An 18,986-nucleotide genomic window follows, 5' to 3' on the forward strand; every position below is an offset into this window, starting at 1 on the left:
AATGTTTCCTTTTTGCTTGATATTGTTTGATGGCGAAATAAATCTTGACTGATAGACATGAAAGAAGATCCTTCACAGCTAATACAGAATTTTAAATTTTAAGAATCGGTTCAGAATTGGGGGACAAACCGCGCGACAGGACGTGCATTAACCCCACATTTGCAACTGGGTAGCGTTAGCAATTAGCATGCGCCTAACACTAACGCTAATGTTACCCAACGCTGCTGTCGTCACTCAAACGGCTACGTTAAACATCTTATCAACAACCTGTATGAACGTTAGTGTGGTCAATGTCATCAATGCTAACTAATTAGCCCGTTGAACAGTGTTATTTTGGTGACTTTTGTGGATTTCTGTGATACAATGTCACGAGGTAGCATCTCAGAGTGTTATGTCACAGTCCGACTGAATAGCTTAGCACTTCCAGTCGTTCCTTCACAATAAAGGTTGCAACAAACTCATCAGGCTCACAACGCGTCGCCATGCGTTGTGAAAATAGCTGATCTGCAAGCTCACAACGCCTCGCGATGCGTTGTGAAAATAGGGAGATGGGGAGAGAGAGGGACGGAGAGAATACTCAAATACCTTGAGTAAAAATACTTCAGAGTACTCAACATGAGTAAAAATACTTAAAAGTACTGAAAAGTTGAAAAAAGAGTAAAAATACTTAAAGATTGATGAAAACACTACAAATACCTAAAAGTTGATAAAAACACTACAAATACCTAAAAGTTGATAAAAACTGTAAACATACTTAAAAATCTGTAAAAAAAACTTTAAAGCTAATAAAGTCATTAACAACACTTTCAAGTAAATACATTGAGTAACAATACTTACTTAACTACTACTACAAATACTCTTTTAGTACCGCCTCTTTTAGTACCGCCTCAATACCAGCTTCAATGCATTACTGAAATTACATTTATATGAAATACATCACAACACCCTCCTATAATATTAAAAAAACAGCCGAAGGGGTCCGCCATGTTCCACAGGGGTGCGCGGGCCCCCAGGGGGTCCGGGGACACCCAGGAAAATAAAAAAGAAATGTTGAATTTTTTTCTTTTTTCTTTTTCACTTTTGGAATTTTTTGTCCCACGCTTTTGGTACCCCAAAATAGGGGGGCGCCACGACGGGGCGCGCGCGGGGGAGAAACCGCGCGACAGGACGTGCATTAACCCCAACTTTGCAACTACTTTCGCCTGCGCCCTTCACCGGGTATGGTCTAGTTTAGATTAATTTAAAATACATTTCATATCATGGTCCCAAGGACAGAATCATTTGAAAAGCGGGTCCATGATCTAATGTTAGTCAATTTGGGGCTTCGGTGCGGAGCTATGAGGCTGCGGCTATACAGTATGTTTGCATGCTTGTTTTTGTTGGCCGGCACCTCATCAATACAAGTGTGTGTTTCACCCATTTGGACATATTATTTGTTCTTCACCACATTTCCACAAGAAAAAAGAGAGATCTCTTTTTTACACTGATAAGAATGGGATAAGCCTACAATTATGTGAGTTCAGAGTGCATCCACATTTGATCTGGGTTCCTTGAGGACAGGACAAGGCATCTGTGTTTGCCACAGAAGCTCCGGGCGGCATTTTCAATTGCTCCTCCTGACCAACAGTATACTATAGTATAACAGGCCTGACTACTTTCTACCCCTCAGAATTTCTGAAGCCTAGTTGTCCTGACCCACCAACCATGGCAGCTGTTGGAAGAATATCTTGTATCTTCAAAAGGAAGCTTAGAACGTTTTTTTGAACCCTGTTTTATTGTTGTATGGAGCCAGCTGGAGAGAACAGCTCAAGACAGAGATGCCTGGAGATTGCTTGTTGACGGCCTATGCCCCAGAAGGGGTAGTAGGTGTAAGTAAGTATACCAGTGTTTTATAGCCCACAATCCCATGCAGCTCCCAGTAGAAACACCCCTATGACCCCATTTTGTATCCTGCTGATCTATAGTTTTAGAAACACTGTTGTGCAGCACTTTGTCATGTATTATACCTGAACTCATAATAATCTGCCTTGGACAGTGTTTTGGCTTCCAGCAGCCGCTCTGACCATTCAGCCTAGACTATGCTCTAGCAGCACCTCACAGCTCAACCTTGTAAGTTTCGACACCAGCCACCATAATTCCAGAGACTCTGTGGGTCAGAGTGGAATGGAGCCATAATTCCGCCTGCCGCTCTCTTAGATGGACATAGATTAACCTAAGAATGATTACCTGAATCAATATTTAGTCACGGGTAATACAGATAAATTCTGAGGTCAGTCAGCTGGCTGAGGGCTGGGGGTGTGGGTGGTGATGGGGGTGTGGGGCAGTGACAGGAGTGGGCAAGCTGCCAAGATAGCAATTCTTTATGAGTGTTTGGCTGGCTGCAATGGCAAATATTTGGACTTAAAGTTGTACTAAATACCTTATATCTAACATGAAGTCAGCATTTCATGGATTATGAAAACAGATACTGACTCTGCAAGAGAGTTTTAGTAGCTCGCATTTTATAAACCTTGCTCCACTGATACAGGACTCTCAGTTGAATTAAACAGCATGGATGCCATCTATATTGGAAGCTATAGAGGTATATATTATAAACCTTGCTCCACTGATACAGGACTCTCAGTTGAATTGAACAGCATGGATGCCATCTATATTGGAAGCTATAGAGGTTTATTTTATAAATCTTGCTCCACTGATACAGGACTCAGTTGAATTGAACAACATGGATGCCATCTATGTTGGAAGCTATTATAGAGATTTGCTATCGGAGCAGAGGTTACTGGTTGTATAACCATCCAACCTGTAGGCCCTTTGGCTGGGGTAGTTGGTGTGTGCTTTCAGATAGCCTTACATCACCTAATTGTGAGTGGAGGTTATAAGACACACATAGCCTACTGTACAGTGATAGTCAGGTTCTCAGTTCTCTGAGAAATTTCAGTGATACTGTCTCATGTTATCGGTTCTGTGATTCTATTGTGCCCTAGCTTTGGCTGCCAGAACGATTTTTTTTCCAACAGTGGAATATGTGACTTTTTTTGTGGTATTCAGCAACTTCCTTTGGTTTTCAAGGGGGCAATTGCTGGGTTTGATTGATCTGTGTTGTCTCATTCATGCTATCATTTGATACATTTCTGCTGATCAAGGTCTGATATAATACAGTGTGAAACAGTGATACAGACACACAGCCATTAGAGATGTGTGTCAAACAGACAGGGCATAGTGCCTTTGCACAGTTTGCGGTACAGTGCCTGAGTGGTGTTATGCATGATGACAAGGAGCACAATTAAAATGGTTGCATCTCTGCACGCTGGTAGAACGCAGATATAATCACATTATGTAGCCAAGCTTTACTGGACATTTTAATATTACCTGGACAGGCATCAACATAGAGTGCATTCAAGATACAGTACACAGAGGCCTATTTCTACATCATTAATTATAATATGACAGGACCATACCATGGTCTGTCAAGTTAAGCCCATTGACTATGACTCACGATATCTTCCAAAGCATACCATATAATATTGTCGGATTTCTGAGGAAGCCATTGGATTTCAATAAATATGTTATGGAAGTCAACTTGAAGATACTTCAAACTATCTTGAGATAGGTTCATCCATACCCTAAATTAACTGCATGTTTTATTTGTTGTTTTTGTCATGTTGAGTTATGAGTTATGTTATTGTTCCATTTTAATTTATGTTAATGCACTGACTGCTTTGAAAGGTCTAGCTGAGAAAACAGTCCCCTGGACAGTGTCCTCCTCTGTCTACGTTGTATTTCTGGCTGCCTAATATCCTGAATGCCATGAAAATAACATACATTATGGAATATAAGCTCTAGCCTGGGGTTCCATGTCAACCATGCTGAGGTAATTTAGTTTTCAAACTGTTTCTGCCCTATAGGCAAAGGAAGTCGGTCGGATGTGAACTGCACACACAGACAAACTTACAAAGATTTCACACATTATAGTAGGATAATGTGCAATGTTATTTGGCTGCCACAAAATTCCAAGGCACACCTGTACTTATATCACGGTACACCATTTGGGAACCACTAACTGTGTTAAAATATAAATCAATTCCCCCATACCTGGTATGAATTCACACCTACATGTCTCATATACCTGACATCATTGTGATGGATCCCCCCCACTCCATGTCTAGGAGCAGGGATTACAGGTCAATCAATAGCTGTGTGAGAGCCTCACACTGATGACCTCGTCCTCTTCCCTGTCCACCAATGTTAGCACTGCTTTAACGATTGTGAAAGTAATCTATCCAAACCAGTCAATCGCATGGAATCGGCGGGTCGATGATACAGCAGGTTGTTGTTGCTCTGTCCTCTTGCTACGCAGTAGAAATGTTTCTTGTCTCTGCCCAGTAAGACTATGGATGACTGGTTGTAAAGAACGCTAGTAGTCAGCCCCCCCTGAGCATGTCACAAATCATGTTCTTTGGAGCTTCATGCCAGACAATATTATTTGAACAAATGGTACTGTAAGGGGGAACAGTTTTCTTCTTAAATCTTTTTGATCAACTTTTAGATAAATCAATTTGGGATCAGATAGTGGATGCAAAATGAAGGATTAAAGCTGATAAACATCACACTTATATGTGAAATGATATTGTTGATCTACTAAAAGGAGATGTAAACTAGAACATCTCCTAACATTTGTAGGAGTAATATAAACAAATATTTAGCAAGAATCCGCCTCCTGGTCAAAACGGGCCACTCCTCAAACTTTAGATGTCAATCTTAGCCAATCAGGATGGAATATGAAAAATCAAACAGATCCTTCTTGATCACATGACTATAGAGATCATGTGTACCGATTTGTGTGAAATTTGGATACAATCTGAAGGAGTAATATCCAAAAATGTGTTTTGCAAAAATCAATACAATACAATAGTTACAATAGGGCAATGTTGAAAGGGTGGCATTAGTTCATTAACGTAGTGCGAATGTACGTGCAAAGTTTCACCGCAATCGGATGCTGCGTTCATGATTTGCAGCATTTTGTTCAAAACTGGCCACTAGTGCAAAAACTTCAGTTGTCAATCTTTGCCAATCAGGATGGAATATGAAAAATCTAACAGATCCGTCTTGATCTATAGAGATCATATCTACCGATTTGCATAAAATCTGGAGGAGTAATGTAAAAAACATTTGATTTACATAAGTCGGCCTCCTGGTGGCGCTATAAACGGCAGATGTGAAAAATGCAGGTCAAAGGTTTTTCCTTGGCCTCTAGGGAGTGTTTGGACAAAATATGTAGGAGTACTGCAAAAAGCGGCCTCCTGGTGGCGCTATAACAGGCCCATGTGAAGAGTTTGGAGCAGAGGTTCTGCTTTGGCATCCAGGGAGTGTTTGTGCACAGTTTCGCTGTGATCATGCCAACTGTGTCGGAGAATAGCTGTCCACAGACGGACGGGGCGACGGACGGACAGGGTGCAAAACATACTCTCTCGGAGACAGTAAAGAAACAGAAAAACTAGGCGATTAGACCTCCCATCATGCCCATTTCTCTGTGCTGTTTGTATTGCCATTTACTCGACAATGTAATGGCAATGTGTGGGGGGATAATGTTTTTTTGCTTTACGTTGTGTCAGTTGTATGTGTTTTTGGGTACCCCATGAGTGATAGGGTAAATACAGGGAGCATTCCAACCCTTCCAGGATTGTCATATAATCGAGATGATTTTATATTGGCATTGCATTAGGGGCCGTGTCCACAGAAAGCATTTTTTTTAGCTGCAAGTGCCTGCCTGCCATTTATTTGAAGTGCTATACTGCTCCTCTTCCCAGCACCAAGCATTGTGTTCATTGTGTTTTTTTTGGGGTGGAATAGCCTGGGGCGCTTCAAGCAGAAAATTGTTAAACTTTTGTAGATGAGCACACTGATCAATTTCATGTTTGATCCTCCTTGCTGTGTCTGACAGCCCCGTCATTTATTATGTCCTGACTTGGAATCGTTACCACAACCATGAGAAAAAGTCCATGCATTTGTGCTAATAACACAGATGACACGACATTCGAACACAGCGATGGTCGATAGGTTTGAACGTTGCAGGCATCAATAAACACTCAACTGTGAGTGCTCTGGACATGATACCCAAAGCCATCCTCCGCTCATAAAACACTTTCTGCAAACACAGCCCCTTAAGAGTTTTCGTTAAAGAAAAGTAATCATTAACTTCTCTTGAAGAGCCGAAATTATTACAATACAATTCATAGACTGCTCTAAATTAATGAGTTCAATCAGCACCACCAATTTAAAAACAACTTGCCATGATTTGAGTTTGATAGGTCATGCTGGGAACATACAGGTTACATAACGGCGGAAAGTACTACAGCTTCCACCATGCAATCTAAAAGTTTTGTGTGTGTGTGTGTGTGTGTGTGTGTGTGTGTGTGTGTGTGTGTGTGTGTGTGTGTGTGTGTGTGTGTGTGTGTGCGTGTGCGTGCGTGCGTGCGTGCGTGCCTTTTATATGTTTAAATGTATCCTCTCTGGATGTGTTGTTTTTGTACCGTTTTTATTAACAGTCCTCTGCACATGCAAGCACATAATATTTCTACCTTTTGCATGCAGAAAGTTCATAATATACTATTTTCCAATTCAATTAAAAACCCATTTAGACCTGTGGCCAATTCTGTGGCCGATTCTAAAAAACACCTTCTAAATCCTAAGTTTTCTGAAAAACTTCAAATATTGATTCAAAAATTACAACAGATGTATGTTGCTATATACTGTTCATAGCAACAAGAACCCCAAAAGGGGTTAAGCAGAGTAGATCTGAGAAACCATGCACTGTGTCAAGAAAGATAGCAATTTGTCCTCGTTACCTGCCACAGGTCTGGCAGAAGACCCACTGTTTGATGTGCTAACCATCTAATACACCCACAAGCATTGTTCAACATGAATGCAGCCATGATACAGATTTGGGCTATTTCTAGCATCTACATACTGTACCACTGTGTTCTATAGTTTACACATTTATAGACTTATGTGGCAAATTGATATTCATAGAACTACCTACAGTACTTGCAAATTTGATGCATCTTTCCCCCCCTTTTTTATCATTTAATTTAACCTAATATAATTCTCAAATATGAGACGGAGAGAAATTAAATTCCAACCTTACACTGATTAATGCAAATCTATACAAATGCGATCTAGCAGGGTTGCCATGGAGTTGACCATTGCATTTGCAAATGCCAAAATGTTTTATTCATTTGTTGAATAAAAATTGGGACCCACGCCAAGTAGTATTTGATCTACCACAAAGTAATTTTCAAATTGAATTTCATATGAGGTGGCATGGCAATTTGTTTTGAATACTTGCATAGGCTACATAAAAAGAAAAAAAAAGAAATCACTCACCTTTGTTCTTTGCCATCACCCAATTATACATTTGAAGGCACATTTGCATCTTAGCAGTCGTATAAGTGAGAACCCATGGTTGGTTGCCTTTATACTCTGCACAGCTTGTGTGTGAATAATCTAAAATAAAAAGGTTTATCCCATCATGTGGTACAATGCTCATACTCAAGCATCTACCAGTCAGTCAATAAGAAGTAATAGAACGTTGTTGACCTACCAGAAGGAAGCACATTGGCATATACAAACCTGACCTTCCTATACTTTATACTAAAGGATGTACTAGTCAGCCGAAGGATATTCATTGGGAGCCATTTAACTATGTGAACACAAGGGAGAGATTGAAAGATGAAAACATTAATAACTTATGCCCTATTTTATACTTTGTCATACAATGGTGTTGCAGGCCACAAATAGCCGATATGCAAGCGCACCCCTGCCAACTGTTTCTTTCTCCCTTCTTCTGTTGCCCTTTATGCATGCTGGCCTTTCCCCCCCATTTTCCCCTGCCTATAAGGTGAATGTATTTCTTTAGCCAACCTCAAGCAAACTGACTGTTCAGGAGCAACATTGCATACAGGTCGTCAAAATGCATTGTATTAGTGATTAGTGGTTTTGTCCACAGAAAACATGTTCAGAGCAGCCAACGCCTTTCTGCCATGTATTTATGTGGTAAAGACGCACTGGGTGACCCAGTTCATTGAGGTTCATTGATGTTCATGACGTTGATTCTTGCAGAGCTAATGCACAGATCCTTGCTTCTACTTTTCTGGCCTGCCAAGATGTTGCGGAGAGGATGACATATTTTTATTCCTACTTAACTTTTTGTGCTTGTATAATGGATGTGATAATAAACCGCTTAAACCTTGAACTCTACTGTAGTCTTAAATTAGCTACAGGCCTCATGTACAGAGAAGTGCCGGGCCATGGCATTGTTCTGTGGAATTACAGACCCCAGCTTTAATCCCAGAAACAGGGTTGCAACTCATGCAGCAGGTGTGAGGATGGCATAAATTGCTCTTGGTAATGATGAAAAGTGCCCTGAATGTATTTTCACAGAGAAGTCGGATTGCTCATGAAGCACAATAATAAAAAGAAAACAATACATCAACAGCCAAAGATCCCGATTACAGGTGGATGTCTCTCAAACTAATGTTTGACTGTAATTCCACTGCAACCAGCATATACGTACATATATTCTTCTTTTTTTTTGTACTTGATTGGATTTTAGACTAGTGTTATTCTATTCAGAAAAGCCCCCTGTGGACAGGTGTTGAAAAATAGCACTTGTGCTATATACACTTTAAGCAATAAATAAACATAACATAAGACACTGAAGGGGTAATCTCTCAAGAACAGATTCTGCCCTGCGGTGGAATCTGTCGGAGGGGTTCGTCATAACGTGTGCGCATTGGCTACAAGTGGGCGTGCCTTCAGATCAGGAAGCGGGCCGCGCTTTACCCAATCAAATGTAGTGGGCGGGATTCACGTGTCCATCCACCCTTCCCCCCTCGAAACTAGCCGAAACTAATTTAACAATAGCGTCCTCGGAGTGGACAAAACCACGGAAAGATATTCACATTTTAACTTACTCTTTCATCATAGAAACAAGTGGGCTTATAACCAAAACCATCCATGTTCTCTGGGAGAAGTGGTGTTAGTGTTCCGTGTAGAAATATTGTTAGTGGGAATGAAAACGTAGTCGCACCAACCGGAAGTGATGCGCTGAAGGCAGACATGAAACCGGAGTTTCCCTGCGCACTAGTCTTCCATTTTCCTCCCGCCAGACCCCACAGACAATATCAGAAAACAGAGGTCGCTGTTTTTCATTTTCTGTGGGGTCTGGCTACGCGAGAGTACTGAAGGGGTGGTAAAGAAGGCACAACACCGCCTCTACTTTCTCAGGCCACTGAAGAAGTTAAGAATGGGTCCCATGGTCCTGCGGGCCTTCTACAGAGGTACCACCATCATAATCCTGACTGGCTGCATCACTGCCTGTCATGGGAACTAGTACTGGCCTAAACCACAAGGCAATGCAAAGGGCTCTGCGGCCAGCCGAGTGGATCAGTGGATATGAACTTCCCTCCATTCAAGACGTATACGATGAAGGCTGTGTCAGCAAAGCTTGCAGAATCATCAACAACAACTTTTTCAGATGATGCCACATGAAAAAGTGGCTCCACAGCCATAAGGCCACTATCAGTAGTTGCTAAAGAGCATCATCCCCCAAACAATCAGTTGTTTGAAATGTTAAGGGCCACAAAGACTTAAAGTATCATCGTAGAATTTGTAGAAAATCACAATGACCCGGCTAACATATACATGCTCCCTTATTCATACCAACATACCAAAAGCTTGTCTTGAGGTGGGATACAAAGCCTTTATTTCTCCAACCCATTGCTGGGGAGAACCAATTATAAGACATGTCAACCGCCCTGTGTCTCTTATAATTTACTCCCGCTTGCTGTAATGCCGCCCTCACCTACCCCGCCCACCCCATTGATGTGCTTCAGGATCTCTTTAATCAGCTAGCTAATTGCATCCGACGGGTCAATTGAATCACACTGGGTCCACACAAAGGGTCAGAATAGATCTGGTTTATGTCTTTGTTCCTTGGGGTTAGGCGTTACTAGATGTCTTCTGAAGGGTTTTATTTATTTATTTATTTTTCTTTTCTTTTCCATTGATAGCACCAATAAAAAAAAATAAGTTTGTATCAAACTCTAACTTGGATAACACTGAGAGCAGCATAGCCAGACAGACCTAAGCACGGGAAATATCCTATTTATCCCCCTTTCCGTTTCGGTTAATTCTTTGCTATGCAGTGTTTCATACATTCACCAGGCACACTCTCCAACTGAGAATAATGTTCTATCCCCTTCTGTGAGAAATCTAAAAGGCATATATTTCTTTCATCTTCACATTATGCTTTATCTATGCTAACCTTTTGTACGATCGAAAAAACCTGGATTTAGTTTTGGCTGAGTGAGTCTTGTCTGTCTGGCTGTCTTGCACTCCATGAGTGATGTGGAAACAGATGCCTGAATTCTGGTCTCCAAAACTGGAGGTTACGCCTTAATTCTGAGCGATGGCAAACCAAACACAAATGCAAACAAAGCAAAATAAGCTGTGCTTGAGGGCACAACAGCACAGATGCTCTCAAAACAATTTAAGAAGAAAAGTTGGCTACAGATGTACAGAAAGGATAGCCTGGCTCCAGCCCCTGAATCGCTATAGCCTCGCATTCAGGGTCTGGTGACGCTGTAGAAAGGCAGGGCTTTCTCGGTTTAAAGTCTAACCGGCGGCCTGGCCCGATCGGGATAATCTAGTATGAACCAATCGCTAAAGAGAGCCACTTTGACCACGCCCCCATCTCAGAAAACGGTTGCACTGAGAGGGCTTTCAGACTGAATAATGGAGTGAAACTAAATGAAAATTCAGGCAGAGTGTCAGCTGTCAGGCTACAGAAAGGACATATGGAAGCGTTAATATAATTTGAAGACCTTTGGAATTATGCTTTACAGAGAATATTCCAGATTGGATTGTTCAACCAGACGGTTGGAACAATATAATTATAGTTCTTGTTATAGTTCTAGTGCTTGGTGTGAACGGCCCTAGATCGATCGATCTAGGGCATATCTATCGATCTATCGATCTATCGAGTTGTAAATATGCATGTTTATAGAGCTCTTCGTTTACAGTGTTAATCCCCAAACTGTCAGGCTTATTTCATTTTGTCCGTGATTGCTCAAATGGAAAAAAGTAATCTCGTTGCTTTTACTGCTGACAATGAGAATCAGACCTTTGGCAATTTCGGTCCCATTTCTCAGCTGAAGAAATCACACTCATCTTGTGATGGGTAGAAAATGATTTTAAACAATTTCACAAGCACTGCAAACAGAAGATAAAATGCTATAGTATATTGCGTACCGATATGATGAAAAATAATTTCCTGTGGCTTAATGGCCTTTAACGGCTTAACAATACCTTATTGTTCCATTATTGTCGTGCTGATATGATTGATTGTGTTTTGGGGTGTTTGGTTGGTTGCTTGGTCTGCTGGCTGGCTGGCCCAATAGATGCTCATGATTTGATCTGCACGGTGGTACTCTTCTATCAAAGTGCCCATGTCCCCCCTGGCTGTTGAGCCTGTCCGTGTCAGTCGGTGATGATACAGCTAGATGTGGCTTTCTGTTTCGGCTGCATGTCCAATCAATCACGGTCACACTCCCTGCAGACAAAGACGTGTACACCTGTTAGTGTGCAGAGGCTGTTTCTGGCTGTGGCATCATAGCACCGCTTCAACTTTGCACCATACTGTAGGTTGAGGCAGACTTGTCGCACATCACTGGCTTATACTGCATGTGTAGCTTTGGTTGACTGAAAATATGTCAACTGAAAAGGTCTGCCATGGATCACCCTTTTCATAATCTGAATTGTGACCATATGTGGCCTGCCACTCACCCTAACTCACCCCCACCTGCCTTTATACCTTTACCGCTGATCTCAGGAAAGCAATTATGACATATTCCGCAGCACAGCAACACAGAACACTTGAGACTTTTAAATAAGTAACAGTGAAATATCGTTTTACGCTTTTAGATCATGTGGATTTGCCGGGGCAGATGACAAGAGGCAAACTCATGGTGTGTGAATGAATGTGTTCACAGTGGTACATACCGGTCATGATTTATTGAAAGCTGGAGTATTTGTGCTCCCGCTGATAGTGCTATAATAAATGCCCTCCTTGTATCGACATCCTGTCAAATCAGTCACTTGGTGATCGTTAACAAGATCGTCTCTGTCCACACAGGGCAGTAAATATAAGCGTGTGATTTTGCTGTTCCAGAGCAGCTTGTCTGGGTAAGGTACTGCACAGTACAGCTATAACGCAGAGTTTCTGCAAAACATGGCATGTGGTGATCCCTAACCAATAAATCCTCTGTGTTAACTAAGAGCCTTGGTTCTCAAAGTGGAGTCCGGGGCCCCCCAGGGGTCCTTGGAGGGATACCAGGGGGTCCCCAGCCAAATTAGTTGATATAGTGTCACAATCATTTTAACCACTTTAACCATATTTTATAGTTCGGCTATTCAAAAATAGCATATACACAAGCTCATAGCACGGCACCGAGTGCCACGTTATGAGCTTGTAGATCTGCTTTTTTTGAAAATTTGTGAAAACTTGAAATCTTTGAATATATATATTTTAAAACTCAATTTGTAACTCAAATATTTGCTTCTGGGGGTCCCTGGAACAGAATATTTTGAGATGGGGGTCCGTGGACAAATACATATAATTTGGGGGGTCCTTGACATGAAAAAGTTTGAGAACCACTGACTTAGAGAGTGTACAAATGGGGTTGCAAATGGGTACATTTGTTCACTCTCTCAGTTGATAAATTAACACTTAAGGATTTTACTGTGTAGAGTAGATCTGATTATTATGCTAGCTCCCCATAGCCATACTGTATTAGTTTTAGAAGCGTGGGCCCCATGACAAAATATTTTAATTTCCTTCCCAAACAAAATGTTTTCAGACCCACTGCTTCTATGCATCACAAGACGTTGTTAATGGCTATAACTGAGACTGTGACGGATTATAGAAAATTATTCAGTCAATTCTTTAACTTAATGAATGAAGTCATACTGTACTGTACTGTAGGGGGGAAAGTATGTCATTGTTTTGCAGGAAACTAAGAAAAAAATACTCCAGAACCTCCAGCCCTGCTGCCTTGATTAATGGAATGTGACAACAAATTTAAGCTCCTTATGCAGATCACTTTAACCTTTCTACTCTGAAATTGAGTCCCCAAGGGTGGTTTTGTGGGGTTACATGGCGGCTTTCCGACATGTCGCCTTTCCGACGTTAACGAACCCTATACCTAACCCTCACCCTAACCCTAACCGCACGCGGAAGCCACTAGTCGGAGTGGCGAGATGTCGGCATGGAAGACGGTTACCGTTTTGTGGAATGCACATCAACAACTAACTATCACTGGTGTCCAAACACTGTGAGTTTTAAGCAGTGAAACAGAGGTGACCACTACTGTTTCTTAAAAGATGTTGGATAACTACAGACTATTATTTACACCGAAACACTACCTGCTCAGTCATAGCTAATCACTGTGTTACAGAATCAGTGGTATGCTTAACATTTAAATGCAAATAGATGGGTATAGACTGTACATACAGTATATTCAGCCAGATATTCACTGTTGAAGTCTGTTGACAGACTGGACTTATTCATTGTCATATTTACTGTTGATTAATCTCTCAAGAACAGATTCTGCTCTCCGCTTGAATCTGTCGGGGGGGTTCGTCATATCGCGTACGGACTGGCCTACAAGTGGGCGTGCCTTCAGATCAGGAAGCAGGCCGCGCTTTACCCAATCAAATGTAGTGGGCGGGATTTACGTTTGTGCCGATCCTTCCCCACTAGAAACAAACCGAAACTCATTTAACAATAGCGTCCTCGGAGCAGACAAAACCACGGAAAGATATTCACATTTTAACTTCCTCTTTCATCATAGAAACAAGTGGGCTTATAACCAAAACCAAGATCCATGTTCTCTGGGAGAAGTGGTGTTAGTGTTCCGTGTTGAAATATTGTTAGTGGGAATGAAAACATAGTCGCACCACCGGAAGTGAAAGGCTGAAGGCAGACCAAAACCCCGGTTTCCCTGCGCACGGGTGCTCCATCGAGCTCCCCCCAGAGCTAAGTGAAAGAGTAAAAAACATCAGAGGCCGCTGTTTTTCCTTTTTTATTTAGTGATGGGTTCCCAGATTGACTGTTGATAGACTGAGCATAAGCCATTCTTATATCCATTGTTAATAGACCGTAAATATATCCATTCATTGTACATTCCTATACTGTATAAATAATACAAGCAGTCAGGCAGAGAGCATAAAAAGTGGGGATGTGGTTGACATGGTAACATCGTGCCACGATAGTTGCACTAAGCTGAATGGTAAGAAATGAATAAAATTAGCAATGAGTGAGAATGACTAAAATGGCATCTGTTAAACAAAAAAAAACTAATGTAAATTATTTTAGTCTCTGTGTCATCTGACGGTTTCAGCAATCTGTTCAAATGTGCTTTCCATTACGATATACAACCGTCACCTAAATGGGTATTTTCTTGCAACATAGTTTCAGTACTCAAAAATCTATCTATATTTGTTCTGTTTCTATACTGTGTCACATGCAGTATGGGAGTTAGCATACTGATGTGTTAGAAATCCCTATGGTGATTAAAAGTGCCAGTATCTGTCATTCTGAGATGAGATGAAGAGAGATTCTACAGGGCTCAAGCTGGGAAAATCTTATTAAGAGCGCTTGCACACTGTGCAAGCACTATTTCATTCATCAAAAACACTTTTTTATGCGTCTTATATAAGACCTGTTCAATTGTGCATCAATGGAACAGAAAAGTGTACAGGTCTCAATTGTGCATCAGTGGAACAGAATGGTATGCACTGAACTAAGTGCTGGGTAATGGGGCATGTCAAAAAGCTGCACAATTTATCTTAGCTGAGTTTTGAAGGCCGCTGAGTGACAAAAGAGCTCTCTGCAGATTTCTTCTCACAAACCAAGTAACCTGCATGCAGAAGACGTGGGAGTTTTCAAGAAATCTCAGGCAATTTGGAGATGAATGCATCAATCTCTCTCCTGTGTGCCTCATAAAAAAATCAGCTTGCCTCCAGTAGTACTTTCTCAAATGTAGCAAGTTTTACTGCACAACCTTTCATATGTACTCTTATAGGACTCTTTACGACTGTTCTCACATTTTAACGGTACCCATGTCACTGAAGTGTAATTATCGTTGCCATATGCTTTCTTGTTCCTCCAGGTGGGATCTGCATAGCCCAGTCACTGAAGATCCCTCACGACCACAAAACTTCCGACTTCGACAAAATCATCCGTCTGCTCCTGGACACACGGTACGCCAGGGCGGTCATCCTCTTTGCCTCTGATGAGGATATCAGGTATGTGATTTTCCTACATCCAAAGCAAATACTTACTAACTTAAGTATTTGCTTAAGTTCCCCCAGGGAGACTATACTTGTCCCCCTCCTTTTTTCCCAATACACCAAATCTCTTCATCGAAAATAGCCAATCTACAAACAATATTCTTCTTGTTGCTACATGTTGAGAGCTTGTAGATCGGCCATTTTCGAGGAAAGTTTGTCTATGTTTGCCAAATGTTCGGCTATTACATGACATGGCGAGAATAGGGACTCTAGTTAGAGTTCACGTTACAAAGCTAAACCTAATGGTTAACTGTGAGAAAAACTAATTTGATTACCCCTTGTTGCTCTTATTATGTGATTAACATTTAATTTTTCTGTGTTTCTACATATATATAATCATTATAGGCCCTCGAACAACATACTGTAGGAAGTTACCTTAGTGCTATTCATTGTTCCTACAAGTGCCCAATGTTTCAACTCCCTCCCAGACTTTTTATGCTATGAATATGGCTGGCATGCTGAGACCTTCTAGTGAAATGGAGATTGATATTCACCATATTGTTCAGGGTCTGTAAATTAAATAATAAAGCTTACAGTGTTTTGAGGTATATAGGTCATTTTACGTGACTGCATATTACAAGACTTACTTGCAGGTACAATATGATGTGGGAGGGTTTTACATAGCCATAAAGTTTAGACGATATGAGGCGCTTGCTTGTGTCACCCACATTGTCAGGAAAACGCACGCGCACACGGACACACACACAAACTAGAAAAATTTGCTCCTCGGAACTCAGGTCCCCGCCAGGGCCGGTAGTTTGTTGTGGGCCAGCAATGTTTCACGGCAATCGGGCGCTCCGTTTATGATTTCAGGTATTTTGTTCAAAACGAGCCACTCCTTTGGAAGCCAATCTTAGCCAATAAGGATGGAATATGAAAAATAAGACATATCCGTATTGATCACATGACTAGATAATGTGTACCGATTGGCGTGACATAACAGGCCGATGTGAAAACATAGTCTCGGCCACGCCTTCGGCCTGGTGGAGACAACAAAGCATAAAAACTGACTCTTGAGCATGCAAAGATGAATTCCTCTGTCTTATTTTATACTGTATGCTTTATCTAATTGCTGTTTGTACATTCTTTAATGCACAATGACATAATTTCATTAATGATAAGGGTAATAATAATAATACTAATAATAATAATAATATATCAGACATATATAGCACTTTTCTTAGTACCCAAAATCACTTACAAAAGAGTTTAAAACTAGAAAAAGTGCTCCTCGGAGCACAGGTCTCCGCCAGGTCAGGTAGGTTAGTGTGGGCCAGCAAAGTTTGGGGAATTCACCAATCAGGCTGGAATGTGAAAAACCGGACGGATCGGATAGATCCATCTTGATCACTTGACTAAAGAGATAATATGTACCGATTTGCATGATGTTTGGACAACATTTGCTGGAGTAATATAAAACAAATTGTTTTGCAAAAATCTGCCTCCTAGTGGTGCTATAATAGGGCAATGTTGAAAGGGTGGCATTTGTTCCTCAACGTAGTGCGAATGTGCGTGCAAAGTTTCACCGCAATCGGACGCTGCGTTCATGATTTGCGGCATTTTGTTCGAAACGGGCCACTCTGCAAACTTTAGATGTCAATCTTAGCCAATCAAAATGGAATATGAAAAATAAAACAGATTCGTCTTGATCACATGACTATAGAGATCATGTGTACCGATTTGTGTGAAATTTGGAATTTTGGATACAATCTATAGGAGTAATATCCAAAAATGTGTTTTGATGTGAAAAATGCAGGGCAAAGGTTTTTCTTTGCCTCTAGGGAGTGTACATACAAAGTTTTACACAGATCGGTGCAGTTATCGGCCTCTTATAGCGCCACCATGAGGCTGATTTGATTTGATTTTCAAGTGGCATTAATTCCTCTGCCTAGTGGGAATGTACATGCAAAATTTCACGGAAATTACACACTGTGTTCATGATTTGAGCATTTTGTTCAAAACGGAGCACTCCTGCAAACTTTGGAAGCCATTCTTCCAATCAGGCAAAATCTGAAAGACCGGTTTTGTTTAATGACTATAGAGATACTGTGCCGATTTGCGTGATGTTTGGGCAACATCTGTAGGAGTACTGTCAAAAAATGTGTTTTGCAAAAAGTGGCCTCCTGGTGGCGCTTTAACAGGCCCATGTGAAACATTTGGGCCAGAGGTTCTGAATTGGCATCCAGGGAGTGTGTGTGCAGAGTTTCGCTGCGATCAAGCCAACGGTGCCGGAGATTAGCTGTTCACGGACACACGGACACATGGACGGACCGACACATGGACGGACGGAAAGGGTGCAAAACATACTCTCTTGTCATGCCTTTCGGCCTGGCAATTTTGTTTAGGAGCAAAAAAAAATAAAAAAAAGTTAAGAGGCTAAAAACATTAAGCTAAGACTAAGGAGTAGAAAGGGAGATTTGGTTTGAGTTAGGTGGGGAAAGCAAGTCATTGACTGTTAAAGACTAAAATATTGTATTTACTTGTTTTCAGAGGCATCCTGAATGCCTGTAAGCGAGCGGACCAGGTGGGCCATTTCCTGTGGATCGGCTCAGACAGTTGGGGGGCCAAGAACAGCCCTATCAACCAGCTGGAAGATGCTGCCGTGGGAGCTGTCACTATATTGCCAAAGAGAACCACCATTAGTGGTAAGTTTTCATTGTTTCTTTTTGGGCAGAGATGGAACATCTCTGACCTAATGGATCGTGCGGCAAGTTATGCCAGGAATTTCCTCTTAGCTCCGCCCACCTATAAAGCATTCTGCCGAGTGCACGCCCCCAATTCAACGTCAGACATTCCACACACACAGAATGGCCATTTGAGTTGCAGACACTGATAGAAGCAGAGCTCCTCAGCAGAGCTCTGTGTAACAGCTACGGCCTAGCCCCACCCCTTTCCACACACACACACACACACACACACACACACACACACACACACACACACAACGATCTCCAAACTACAAAGCATCCATCCCCAGTTAAATCATATCAAGATCTTAACCCGACACCCAAGTGCTGGGCTCAGCTGGACTTAGGAGTGTGTCGGTGTTGTGCGCAGTAAATAGCAGATCTACAAGCTCACAACTTGTCATGAATAGGAGGCGTTGTGAGCTTGTAGATCTGCTATTTACAGCACGCAACACCATTGTGCAATTAAGTATGTTGTGCTCAGTGTTGAACGCGTAACGCTGTTATTTTTTTCAGTAACTAGTACTCTAACACATTCTTTTTTTAATTCAGTAACTCAGTTACCGTTATTACATGGTGCGTTACTCCGGTATTTTTTATATAGTATGTATATATACAGCGAGGCGAAAAGTGACTGTGAATTGTACTTAAGTACAGTACTCGAGTAAATGTACTCATCGTATCGTAGCGTATACCTTCCGCAAAAAAACTAGAACACAACACTGACTGAAAGAATGTCTATGGGGTTATTGTTCAGGTGGAGTGACTGACAGGGGTGAGCAGGTAATGGCCACCGGCCAGGCTGACCATATATGGAAATGAGAGGAGGCAGAGACAGAGAGCTCGAGTTAACCCCGGTGGGGTATTTTTACTGAAGGTAGTTGTGTG

At 41.5% G+C, this 18,986-nt stretch overlaps 1 protein-coding gene across 1 annotated transcript in view; it reads left to right on the forward strand.

Annotated features, from left to right (window-relative positions):
• The window catches only part of grm7 (glutamate metabotropic receptor 7), a gene marked incomplete at both ends in the record, with an annotated part of 194,637 nt that overhangs the window by 37,739 nt on the left and 137,912 nt on the right, over window positions 1–18,986 (forward strand). Inside the window, 2 exons of the mRNA XM_084062504.1 lie at window positions 15,231–15,366; window positions 17,902–18,056. Coding sequence (XP_083918630.1) covers window positions 15,231–15,366; window positions 17,902–18,056 — 291 coding nt within the window. The remainder of the gene's footprint in view (window positions 1–15,230; window positions 15,367–17,901; window positions 18,057–18,986) is intronic.

The sequence above is a fragment of the Gymnoscopelus microlampas genome, assembly GCF_963454915.1.
Source record: "Gymnoscopelus microlampas genome assembly, chromosome: 7".
Classification (NCBI taxonomy): Eukaryota; Metazoa; Chordata; class Actinopteri; order Myctophiformes; family Myctophidae; genus Gymnoscopelus; species Gymnoscopelus microlampas.